This window comes from Symphalangus syndactylus, chromosome X (genome assembly GCF_028878055.3).
Source record: "Symphalangus syndactylus isolate Jambi chromosome X, NHGRI_mSymSyn1-v2.1_pri, whole genome shotgun sequence".
NCBI lineage: Eukaryota > Metazoa > Chordata > Mammalia > Primates > Hylobatidae > Symphalangus > Symphalangus syndactylus.
In genome coordinates this window covers 67,582,215-67,595,060 of record NC_072447.2, presented here as the reverse complement: position 1 = coordinate 67,595,060, position 12,846 = coordinate 67,582,215, and the positions used below count along the sequence as shown (strand labels likewise).

Below are 12,846 nucleotides of genomic sequence, written 5' to 3'. Positions count from 1 at the left end.
AAAGGAGGTTTGAAATGGCCACTGTGGAGAACGGAGGGAGAGATAACTAGTAGGGTTGTGGGTCAAAACTGAGGGCCTAGTAGAAGCTGGGAACCATGAGTTTATAGTGGCACAAATCTGTGAAGTTAATAGTTTTCTCCAGCAACGTTTAGCTGCCTGGGCGCAGGCATGGAAAAGGCGGACAGTTGGACCGATTCAAGATTGGGATGTTGCCAGGCGGATGCGACAAATCAGGGAACTGAGGGTATTTAAGAAAGTGACTAAGTAAGGGACTATGATATCTGGTCTGAGCAGAGTGAAGGAGAATCAGAGACAGGTCCTCTATGAGCCAAGCCCTAGGAACACTCGGGAACATGCGGAAAGGCTTTTGGAAAAGAGAGTGAAGGGCAAGCAGAGGGGGGAAGACCTGAGATGGGATGGAAGGGCAGATATGGGGGGAGGGGGTTAAGCCCGGAGACTTGCCTGTGGGGAAAGCAGGCTGAGGGGGAATTTTTTAAGGGGCAGTAGGGCCTTGAGAGCCGGCAGCAGCGAGAAGTGAGGCGGACCCGAGCGAGGGGGCGTGGTCAGGCGCAAATCCCGGGCGAGGGGGCGGGGCCCCGGTAACTGGGTCCCAGCGCCGCTGTGGCTGCGGCTGCCTCTGCGAGGCTCCCGCCTCCCCACCCCCTTCCCAGGGCTCCTTCCCGCCCGCCGCCGCCGAGACCCAGGCTGAAGCTGGGGAGGACGGTGGAGCCCGGCCCAGGCCGTTCTCCTGCCCCGGCGGCTGGAGCATCGTCTGGGACGACTGGCTGAAGGCGAGCCCCGCAGCCTAAGCGCAGCGCACACGCGCGCCCCCGGCCACCGCCGTTCTCTCTTCCCTCCCCTCCTCTCCCCTCCCCTCTCCTCCGCCCCCGGCCTCGGCTGCGGCGGGAGGAAGAACGCTTTCCAACCAGCCAGGAGAGCCCAGATCTATTCCCATTCGGGGAGAAAGAAGAGACCCCGCACTTGGATCCGACCGACTTCTCGCCCCGGGGCCACGGAAGTGGCTCGCAGTCCACGGGAGAGTCCCCGCCGAGCGTAGCCCTCCAACCCTCGCGCAACCGCAGCCGCATAGACAGCGCTCCCCAGCGGGCCCCCGGCCCCGCCGAGCCCACTCCCCGCGCGGGGCCGGGGCCGGGGCCGGCGATGCCTGGCACGGCAGCGGCGGTGGCCGCGGCTGCTGCTGCTACTGCCACCGCTGCCACGGCTGCTGGCCCGGGCCCGGGCTGGGGGCTTGAGTCTCCGCAGTGGGGCTGAGCCCGCAGCCCCGCCCCCCGATCCTGAGGCCGCTGCTCCGCCGGGCGCCGGGCCTCCTCCGCCCGCGCCTCCGCCCCAGGAGCTGGAGCCAAGCGGGGAGCTCGGGCCCCGCGCCCAGGCCCGGACCATGCATGGCCACCGAGCCCCGGGGGGCGCCGGGCCTTCGGAGCCCGAACACCCGGCCGCGAACCCGCCGGGCGCCGTTCCGCCGGCCTATGCCGACTCGGACCCTGGAGCCTCGGAACCCGGACTGCTGGCGCGCAGGGGCTCAGGTTCGGCTCTTGGCGGCCCACTGGATCCCCAGTTTGTCGGACCCTCGGACACCAGCCTGGGCGCTGCTCCGGGCCACCGGGTCTTGCCCTGCGGTCCCAGTCCACAGCACCACCGGGCCCTGCGCTTCTCTTACCACCTGGAGGGCTCGCAGCCACGGCCTGGTGAGTGAGTGACTGAGAGAGCATGGGAGCCCGGGCCACGGGCCTGGTACTGGGAGCGGGTTCTTGTTCTCAAGCCCTCTAAGCCCCACCTCGGGACAGGCTCGCTTACCTCGGCCCTTTGGGTTCCCTCAACCCCCTCCCCCTCCCCACGTCCCTTGGCCTTGTGTCCGGTCCTTTCTACCTCTGTCCCCATCTCCTCTCTCTGTCCCTTGTGCCCCTCAACCTCTCCAACCCCCTTCTCGTCTGTCTGCTGAGGCTAATGGGAGAGGGAGCACTCGCGAGAAAAAGAGGGAGGATTGCAGGGCAGCAACGGATATTTGGTTGGGGAAACCAGGGTTTAGTTTGGAGAACAGAAGAAAAAAAAGGAGCCTTCCATTTGCCAAGCGCCTACATTGTACCAGGCACTGGACTGGGTGCTTTACATGGATTTTCATTTCAGCTTCAGGAACCCTCATGAAGTAGATACCATTAGTCCCATTTTGTAGGGAAGGAAACTGAAGCTCAGAGAAGTTAAGCAACTTGCCCAAGGTCACACAGCTAGTATGGAGCCACGATTCAAACCAGATCTATTTGTGTCCAAAGTCTGTGGTCTTTCTGCTTCCCCAAACTGAGGCTGGAGACCATGAAAGTAATGCCAAGCCTTCTGCTTATGTGATTTTCTCCTGTACTATTCAGCAGCCCTGGAGTATGAGCGGAAAAAAAAAAAAGAAAGATGGTGGATTGATCCAAGGTTGGGATTTTGCCAGGTGTGTGTGGCGGGAGAACAAGGGAAGGAAGGAGTAGAAGGTGGGCCTTGGGAGTCAGGCTAGAGGAGAAGGCTGGAGGGGCTGATAGGTAGGGAGACAGCAGAAAAGCCAACAGAGGCAGAAGCCAGTTGTAGCAGTAGCTGGAGAGCTGCAGGGCAACGAGGTTGGTTGTGATGTGAAATCAGGATGGTTTCTTGGATTCGAAAAGGTGGAGCAGCTCTAAGTCGGGCTGAGGCCACAGACTACTGCCTTTGTGCTACACAGACCTGAGTGTCTGAGGAGCGCAGCAGGACCTTCCCCATCTGGGGACATTCTCATATGGGCCTGAGCCCAGGAGCCACAGAAGAAGAGCAGCGCACATCTGCCCTGCCTTCCACTGGGACTGAAGGAGTTGTTAAGCCCTTGGGGTCTCCCGGGTTCACACCTCAGGCTCCACAGATCTCTGGGACCATGGCCTTGCACCAGGTAGCAGTAGTGAAGTATAAAGCATGGGCAGGATGTGCCTTTTGCTGCGGTCATGACCTTGGGCTAGTCATGGAACCTCTGGGAGATTTCAGGGGGCTCCCTCAGTGTGGGCTGAAGATATCCAGCTGGCAACAGGCCCTTAACGCCCTGGCCTGCATGTTACTTCTGCTGGCTTTCCGAACTCCCCTTGACACTGTGTAAAGCCAGTTCCTTTTTGCAGATGCCAAAACAGGCCACAGGCACTCCCACCCCAGGACTTTTGCATTGGCTTTTCCTTCTGGCTGGAAGCTCTTCCCCTAGCCCTCCACCTGGCTTGCTCCTCGTCTTGCATATCTCAGGTCAAATGTCACCTCTTCCAAGAGACCGTCCCTAACCACTTTACGTAGGGCCACTTGTGAGTCTCCATCAGAGACTGTGAGTGTGCTTCCATCCTTGCACTTAGTACGATCTGAAATTATCTTATTGTCTGTGTCTACTCGCTTATTGCCTATCTTCCTTCAGTAGAATGTGAGCTCCATGGGGGCAAGGCGATTATATCTCTTTTGCTCACTGTTGTATCCCCAGCAACTAGCGCAGTGCCTAACACAGAGTAGGTGTTCAAGAAATCCTCATTAAATAAATGCCTAAACAGATACTAAAGAAGTACATAGTAGGCCCTCAGTAACTATTGCCTAAAAGAAGGACACCAAATTCCTTCCCTCTGGATACTCTTGATCTGAAAGTCAGTAGCTGGGCAATGTCTAGACCCCCAGTCTCTGGCCTCTGTGATCAATACATGGTGATGATTCTGAGTATGCCTTCCCAATCCACCAATTCATTCAAATTACAAATCATAATACCCTTCCTAAGCCACTCTCCTCCTCCCCAAAAAAGCAACACAGAGTTCCCAGGATCCTTTTCCCCAACGAAGTCCCTGCCTCTGTAATTGCATAGTGGGTGTCTTTTTTTTCTTTTTCTTTTTCTTTTTGATTCAAGATGGGGATTAGGAATAAGACAAGTGTCAGAGAAGGACCTGACCTCCTATTCTAACTAATTCACTTTGTGACCCTGGGTGAGTGACTTCCCTTCTCTGAACCTCAGTTTCTTCATCTAGAGAATGCAATGAGGAGTCTATGAGTTAATGGTTGTAAAGCCTGCAGCATGGTATAAATCCTCAGCAACCAGGAGTTTAAAAAAAATAAAATTAAGTTAAAAAATAAGAGAAAAACCTTCTGAAGAAGAGGCGGAGGAATTACTCAGGCCCTGACTAGGCGGGTGCCGGGCCATGTGATTCACTGCAGCATGGGTTGTGAGAGGCCGCCTCCCCCACTGCCCAGCCGGCCCAGGGGTAGGCACAAGTGACTTGGCTTCTCTCTCCACGGGACTAGCCTATAATTGGCCCTAAGAGGGCAGGGTTAGTGGTTGTAGGGTGTGTGTGTGTAAGAGAGAGACAGAGAGGGTTTCCTGAGCTTCAATTAAAGGGCTGAAACATGCTAGTCCACGTTAAGATTTCCCTGTGCCTGCTGACTTCCTCCCTAAAGCTGCTGAGACCTTTATTGAATCACCATCTTTAGGGCTCAGTGCCTGGGGGTGGGGGGAGGCTTTTAAAAATAATAATTGTATCTTAGCCATGTGAACAGCCTTGAATTGCTTCAAAGTGCTTTCTCTTTTAGTGATCCTGTCTGCCTCTTGGTGGGGAAAGGGACAGTTGTTATTATGCCCATTTTCCAGGTTGATTAAACCAAAGTCCTCGTTGGATCACTGGGAAAACCCAGTGAAATGCCAGAGAAGGGTGTGAGAGAGTAAGAAAGCGGTTTGCTTGCAGGGGTTTGCAGAGATGGCTGCTCTGTTCCTCAGGGTTGAGGCCTAGAATGTCCTTCCAGATGCGGGGATTGTGGGGATATTGGTGTCTGACCCTAGCCAAGTCAAAGGAGTTGCACCTGATGTTAGAGCCGTTTTGCGGGTAATGGGGGAAACTGAGCCAGTTGAGGGGGGCAAGAGGAGGGGCTGACTCTTTCTCATTTGGATTCTGAGGTATCTTCAGAGTCTCCAAGAGTAAAAATTGGAGCTAGAAAAGACCCTAGATACTGTCTCGTTCTGGGTTTCTGAAACTGAGTGAGCATCAGAATCTCTTGTTGACCTTAAAAAGAAATGTGATTCCACACTCCACCTCAGAGTGCCAGAATCTTGGGGTTGACAACCAAGGAACCCATTTTCAAAAGCTCCTTAGGTGATTGTGATGCACAGCCTAGAGTGGGAACCGCTAGTTAAGTCCGTTTTCCAGATGGGGCAGTGAGGGAGGCTCAGAGAGGTAGTGATTTTTTTTAGCCATGGTCCTACAGTGAGTCAGCATCATTAGGGCCAGGAGAATACATCGGCCTCCCCATCTAAGGCCCTTTCCCCAGAGCCCCATGTGGGCTTCTGTCAACTCACTCCCAACCGCAAGTGGAGGCACGGGATTAAACACAAAGGGAGAGGCAACCTCCCACCCTCATACACACAAACACTGGCTGCCTCAGTTTACCCTTATTCTCAGCTCTCGTGAATGGCTGCCATTTGGCAGTTCAAATTGGAAGGCAGTTGCCATTCTGGGACTCTAGGCAGAGGAAACCCTGGCATCATCAGTGCCCAGTGCAGGGTCTGGCCCTAAGGAAGGGCTCTAGAGGGGTGTCAGTAAAGGGTTGTAGAGCTAGAGAAGAACATGGAGGACAATTCAGGTAAGAGGTTCAGTGGGAGCAAAGGCAGCAAGACACAGGGCACTGGGGAATAGGGCTGGTATTGGGAGGAGTGGAGTGACAAGGCTGACAAGGAACTTTCTTCTGAGGGTGAAGAGAAACCATCGAAGGGTTTATTAACGAGAATGACATGCTCAGATGGGGATGTTTGGAAACTCTCCCTAGCTGCATGGGGAGAATGGATGGAAGGGGTGCAAGAGTGGAAGCAGGGAGACAGGCAAGTGAGTGTTGCAGTTTTCCCAGAGAGAGGTGATAGCTTGGGTTAGGAGTGATGGCCTTGGTAGTAGCTTGGATGTAGAGGCTGAGACAGAAGGCAAAGTCCAGATTGCTCCATGTTGTTTTCTGAAACCAACTACAGTGACCTGGTGGATGTTGGTGGGGCCATCTATATACAAGAGAGGGAGGAGGTTTGAGGGAAGATAGTGAATCACATTTGAGACAAGTTGAATTTGAAATGCCTGGGGGTACATGCAGGTGAAGATGGCCAGCAGGCATTTGTGGGTTTGGTTCATTTTTGTTTTTTACTACCCAGGATGATCACTTTTAATATTTTGGTCTGTTTTCTGCTAGATCTTTTTTTACATATTGATGTATATTTTACATAATTGAAATCATACTATATGTTCAACTTTATATCATGCTTTTCCATTTAATGTATGTATTTTTCCAACATCATTAAAAACTCTTCATGAACATTTTTTTTTGAACAACATTTTAATGACTGCATAATAATATGCCATTGTATGGATTTACCATAATCTTTTTTTTTAAACTTTTATTTTAGGTTCGGGGGTATATGTGCAAGTTTGTTATATGGGTAAACTGCATGTCAGGGGGATTTGGTATACAGATTATTTCACCACCCACGTAATAAGCATAGTACCCGATAGGTAGTTTTTTGATCCTTACCCTCCTCCCTCCCTCCACCCTCAAATAGGCCCCGGTGTCTGCTTTTTGTTTCTTTGTGTCCATATGTACTCAATGTTTAGCTCCCATTTATAAGTGAGAACATGCAGTATTTGGTTTTCTGTTCCTGCCTTAGTTTGCTAAGGATAATGGCCTCTAGCTCCATCCATGTTTCTGCAAAGGACATGATCTCATTCTTTTTTATGGCTGCATAGTATTCCATGGTGTATACATAACACATTTTCTTTGTCCAGTCTACTGTTGATGGGCATTTGCGTTAATTCCCTGTCTTTGATATTGTGAATAGCACTGTGATGAACATACATATGCATGTGTCTTTATGGCAGAACGATTTATACTCCTTTGAGTATATACCCAATAATGAGATTACTGAGTTGAATGGTAATTCTGCTTGAGTTATTTGAAAAATTACCAAACTGCTTTCCACAATGGCTGAACTAATTTATATTCCCACCAGTAGTGTATAAGCATTTCCTTTTCTCTGCAACCTGGCGTGTTATTTTTTGACTTTTTAGTAATAGCCATTCCGACTGGTGTGAAATGGTATCTCATTGTGGTTTTGATTTGCATTTCTCTAATGATTAGTGATGTTGAGCATTTTATCTTTTTTTTTTTTCTCTGTCACCCAGGCTGGAGTGCAGTGGCTCTATCTCAGCTCACTGCAACCTCCGCCTCCCAGGTTGAAGCAATTCTCCCACCTCAGCCTCCCAAGTAGCTGAGATTACAGATGCTTGGCACCACACCCAGCTGATTTTTGTATTTTTAGTAGAGACGGGGTTTCGCCATGTTGGCCAGGCTGGTCTCGAACTCCAGACCTCAGGTGATCCAACCGCCTCGGCCTCCCAAAGTGCTAGGATTATAGGCGTGAGCCACCACTCCTGGCTGATGTTGAGCATTTTTTTCATATGCTTATTGGCCACATGTATGTCTTCTTTTGAAAAGTGTCTGTTCAAGTCCTTTGCCCCCTTTTTAATGGGATTGTTTATTGCTTGTTGATTTAAGTTCCTTATAGATTCTGGATATTGGACCTTTGTCAGATGCATAGTTTGCAAATATTTTCTCCCATTCTGTAGGTTGTTTACTCTGTTGATAGTTTCTTTTGCTGTGCAGAAGTTCTTTCATTTAATTAGGTCCCATTTGTCAATTTTTGTTTTTGTTGCAATTGCTTTTAGTGCCTTCATTATGAAGTCTTTGCCAGGTCCTATGTCCAAAATGGTATTTCCTAGGTTGTCTTCCAGGGTTTTTATAGTTTTAGGTTTTACATGTAAGTCTTTAATCCATCTTGAGTTGATTTTAGTATATGGTGTAAGGAAGGGGTCCAGTTTCAGTCTTCTGCATGTGGCTAGCCAGTTATCTCAGCACCATTTATTGACTAGGGAGTCCTTTCCCCATTGCTTCTTTTGTCAACTCTGTCAGAGGTTAGATGGTTGTAGGTGTGCTGCCTTATTTCTGGGCTCTCTATTCTGTTCCATTGGTCTGTGTATCTGTTTTTGTCCAGTACCATGCTGTTTTGGTTACTGTAGCCTTGTAAGTATAGTTTAAAGTCGGTAGTGTGATGCCTCTGGTTTTGTTTTTTTTTGTTGTTGTTGTTTTGTTGTTGTTGTTGAGACGGAGTCTCGCTCTGTCGCCCAGGCTGGAGTGCAGTGGCGTGATCTCGGCTCACTGCAAGCTCCGCCTCCCGGGTTCAAGCAATTCTCCTGCCTCAGTCTCCCGAGTAGCTGGGACTACAGGCGCCCGCCACCACGCCCGGCTAATTTTTTGTATTTTAGTAGAGACGGGGTTTCACTGTGTTAACCAGGGTGGTCTCGATCTCCTGACCTCATGATCCACCCACCTCGGCCTCCGAAAGTGCTGGGATTACAGGCATGAGCCACTGCACCCGGCTTTTTTTTTTTTTCTTTTTTGTGACTGAGTCTCGCTGTGTAGCCCAGGCTGAAGTGCAGTGGCATGATCTTGGCTCACTGCAACCTCCTCCTTCCGGGTCCCGGTTCAAGAAATTCTCCTGCCTCAGCCTCTGATTACAGGCACACGCCACTGTGCCCAGCTAATTTTTGTATTTTTAGTAGAGACGGGATTTCGCCACGTTGGCCAGGCTGGTCTTGAACTCCTGACCTAGTGATCTGCCCACCTCGGCCTCCCAAAGTGCTAGGATGACAGGCGTGAGCCACCGTGGTTTGGGTTTGTTTTTTTGTTTTTTGTTTTTTGTTTTTTTGTTTTTTTTTCAGATGGAGTGTCACTCTGTCGCCCAGGCTGGAGTGCAGTGGCATGATCTCGGCTCACTGCAACCTCTGCCTCCTGGGCTCAAGTGATTCTCCTGTCTCGGCCTCCTGAGTAGCTGGGATTACAGGCGCCCGCCACCATGCCTGGCTAATTTTTGTATTTTTAGTAGAGACATGGTTTCTCCATGTTGGCCAGACTGGTCTCGAACTCCAGACCTCAGGTGATCCGCCCGCCTCGGCCTCCCAAAGTGCTGGGATTATAAGCTTGAGCCACCATGCCCAGCTGGCTTTGTTCTTTTTACTTAGGATTGCCTTGGCTATTTGGACACTTTTGGTTCTATATTAATTTTTAAATAGTTTTTTAAAATTCTGTGAAGAATGTCATTGGTAGTTTGATAGGAATAGCATTGAATCTGTAAATTGCTTTGGGCAGTATGGCCATTTGAACAATATTGAGTCTTCCTATCCATGAGCATGGAATGTTTTCCCATTTGTTTGTGTCATCTCGCAAGCAGGCATTTGGACGTAAGATTGGAAAGCTCAGGAAAGAGGCCTGGGCCAGTGATGTTTGGGAGTTTTCACCACCAGCACATACCATGTATAGATCTGGAACCCAGTCCCATCCTTGAAGACAGACAGTAAGGTTGGCAGGGTCACACTCCGATGACTTATTCAGTACCTGCTGGAACTTTGCCATAGAAATGCCTTTTTTCAGGGGAAAGCAGTTTTTAAAGTATATTTTCATGAAGCTGAGACCCAGCCATTTTTAAAGCATATTTGAGGGCTCGGCACAATGGCTCACACCTGTAATCTCAGCTGCTCAGGAGGCTGAGGCACAAGAATCACTTGACCCCGGGAGGCAGAGGTTGCAGTGAGCCGAGATCGCACCACTGTGCTCCAGCCTGGATGACAGAGCGAGACTGTGGTTTTTTTGTTGTTGTTTTCTTTGTTTTTGTTTTTTGACGGAGTCTTGCTCTGTCACCCAGGCTGGAGTACAGTGGCAATCTCGGCTCACTGCAACCTCCACCGGCCGGGTCCCCGTTCAAGCAATTCTCCTGCCTCAGTCTTCCCAGTAGCTGGGATTACAGGCGCACGCCACCATGCCCAGCTAATTTTTGTATTTTTAGTAGAGACAGGGTTTCACCATGTTGGCCAAGCTGGTGTTGAACTCCTGACCTTGTGATCCTCCTGCCTTGGCCTCCCAAAGTGCTGAGATTACAGGCATGAGTCACCGTGCCGGGCCAAGACTGTGTCTTAAAAAATAAAATCAACCGGGCACGGTGGCTCATGCCAGTAATCCTAGCACTTTGGGAGGCCAAGGCGGGTGGATCACTTGAGGCCAGGAGTTTGAAACTAGCCTGGCCAACATGGCGTAATGTTGTCTCTACTAAAAATACAGAAATCAGCCAGGCGCATGGCACTTTGGGAGGCCAAGGTAGGTGGATCACAAGGTCAAGAGATCGAGACCATCCTGGCCAACATGGTGAAACCTTGTCTCTACTAAAAATACAAAATTAGCTGGGCGTGGTGGTGCGTGCCTGTAGTCCCAGCTACTCGGGAGGCTGAGGCAGGAGAATCACTTGAACCCGGGAGGCGGAGGTTGCCGTGAGCCAAGATCGTGCCACTGCACTCCAGTCTGGTGACAGAGCAAGACTCCATCTCAAAGAAAAAAAAATAATCCAGGTATGGTGGCACACGCCTGTAATCCCAGCTACTCAGGAGGCTGAGGCGGAAGAATTGCTTGAACCCAGGAGGCAGAGGTTGCAGTGAGTCGAGATTGTGCCACTGCGCTCCAGCCTGGGTGACAGAGCGAGACTCTGTCTCAAAAAAATAAATAAAATAAAATAAAGCATATTTGCCAGGCACGGTGGCTCACGCCTGTAATCCCAGCACTTTGGGAGGCCGAGGCGGGTGGATCACGAGGTCAAGAGATTGAGACCATCCTGGCCAACATGGTGAAACCCCGTCTCTACTAAAAATACAAAAATTAGCCAGGCGTGGTGGTGCACGCCTGTAGTCCCAGCTACTCAGGAGACTGAGGCAGGAGAATTGCTTGAACCCGGGAGGTGGAAGTTGCAGTGAGCCGAGATCTTGCCACTGCACTCCAGTCTGGCAACAGAGCGAGACTCCGTCTCAAAAAAAAAAAAAAAGCATATTTGAAGCCAGGCATGGTGCCTCACATCTGTAATCCCAGCACTTTCGGAGGCTGATGGGGGAGGATTGCTTAAGGGCAGGAGTTCATGACCAGCCTGGGCTACATAGTGAGACCCTGTCTCTACAAAAAATATTTTTAAATTAGCAGGGCATGGTGGTGTATGCCTGTAGTCACAGCTACTTGAGAGGCTGAGGTGGAAGGATCACTTGTGCCCAGGAGTTCGAGGCTGCAGTGAAGTATGATTGTGCCACTGCACTTCAGCCTGGGTGACAAAGTGAGACTCTGTCTCAAAAAATACCAAATAAATAAACATATTTGCACGAAGCTGAGACCCATTTCACGTACACCTAGGGTAGCTGGCTATTGCAAAGTATTGAGGGAGGAGTACTTCTGAAAAGCAAATCAAACATTGGTAAAGTAAATTTGTGTGGTTCCCTCAGTGTTCTCTCTGTTGAGGGCATCCTGAGAGGCCAGTGAGGGGGTTTGCTTATGGAAAGGAGAAGAGAGGGCTTGGGACAGGAGGAGGCAGTGGGGTCTGCTGGGGAGTTTTGCAGAGCAGTAGTTTGAGATTCCAGGGGAGAGTCTGGGGAAAGAACCAGATTTGGTTCCTAGTCCACTAGGGCCTTCCAAACAAACACAACAAAATGTAAAGACTCTGGGTAGCTGGGAAAAGGACTTCCCCAGACAAGACTAAAAGAATAGAAGCTTCCAAATTGCAGATGGTTGGCAGTCTGCTCTTGGCCCTTTCAGGCCCCTCTGTCCCTGGGGGAGGGCCCAGATGGGGCTGCCTGCTTCCTCAAGGGAGAGTGGAGTGGCAGCTAACAATGCCCCAGACAAACCCAAGCCATGGCTTTCTGGGGGCCAGTTAGCTAAATGCCTTAGGCAGATGTGGAGCTGGCCAGACGCTGGCTGGGTGGGGCTAGGACCTGTCTGGAATGAGGGCAGGAAATGCAGTCTGCCATTGGCTAGCACCACAGAGTTCAGTTCCCTCATCTGGAGAGAGCAAACATCTTTGGAGCAATGAGTCCAGCCTCTCTGGGCTCTGGTGCCCAGTTCCTTGGACCTGGAAGGTGTGACACCTCCAAACGGTGTCTGAAAACACACACAGCTCCTGAGACAAGGCTGCAGGGCAGTAGCCGAGGGAGCCTCAGCACTCCTGGCTCTGCTATTGGTTCACTGTTCCTCCAGGCCTCCCTTCCCCTCTCAGGGTCTTAGTTTCCCTATTTGTAGTATCACAGACCTGGTCATTGTGGCATCAGTAAATAATACTTGGTGAGCAAATAGGGGACAGGGGAAGGGAGAGCGAAAGAGGGGAGCAAGGGGGGCATTTCTTTATTTAACATGTACCTGTTGAGTGCCTACTATGTGCTAGGCCCTGTGCTTAGGTGCCAGGTAGGCAACAAGACAGTCACTATCCCTGTCCTCGTGGAGCAGATATCTAGCAGGAAAGACACACTACAAGCAATTCCAAGCGCAGATGCTGCAAGAACACATGAGGGTGGGGGGAGTGGGTGGACAGGGCAAAGAAGATATTTGAGTTGAGACCTGAAGGATAAATAGGAGTCCAGAGGTAGGGAGAAGCAGACTAGCAGCTCGGGTCATGGGAACAACATGTCCCAAAGCCCTAGGCGGAAGAGAGCACTTTCGAGGAACAGACAAACGGCCATTGTAGCTGGATCATGGGGCGGGGAAATGTTCCTGAGCTAGCCCTTCCTTGTCGCTGTGCTCAGGAGTTTCACCCCTGAAGGCAAAGGGAGCCCTTCACAAGGCTGAAGGGATTGCAGGGGACTGTGTTTTCCAAAAGCTGGCAGTGGTGTAGAGAATGCCTTGTAGAGGCCCAGAAGATGGGAGGGAAACCAGTTAGGGGGCTGGAGGGGGAATGAAGCATAGGGATTCTAAAGCAACTGACCACGG

General features: G+C 50.8%; 1 protein-coding gene across 1 annotated transcript in view; it reads left to right on the top strand.

Moving 5' to 3' along the window:
• Positions 1 to 522: 522 nt before the first annotated feature.
• The window catches only part of FGD1 (FYVE, RhoGEF and PH domain containing 1), a 51,092-nt gene continuing 38,768 nt past the window's right edge, over positions 523 to 12,846 (top strand). Inside the window, exon 1 of the mRNA XM_055269124.2 lies at positions 523 to 1,706. Within this exon, the coding sequence (XP_055125099.1) occupies positions 1,400 to 1,706 (307 nt within the window). The 5' untranslated portion in view covers positions 523 to 1,399. The remainder of the gene's footprint in view (positions 1,707 to 12,846) is intronic.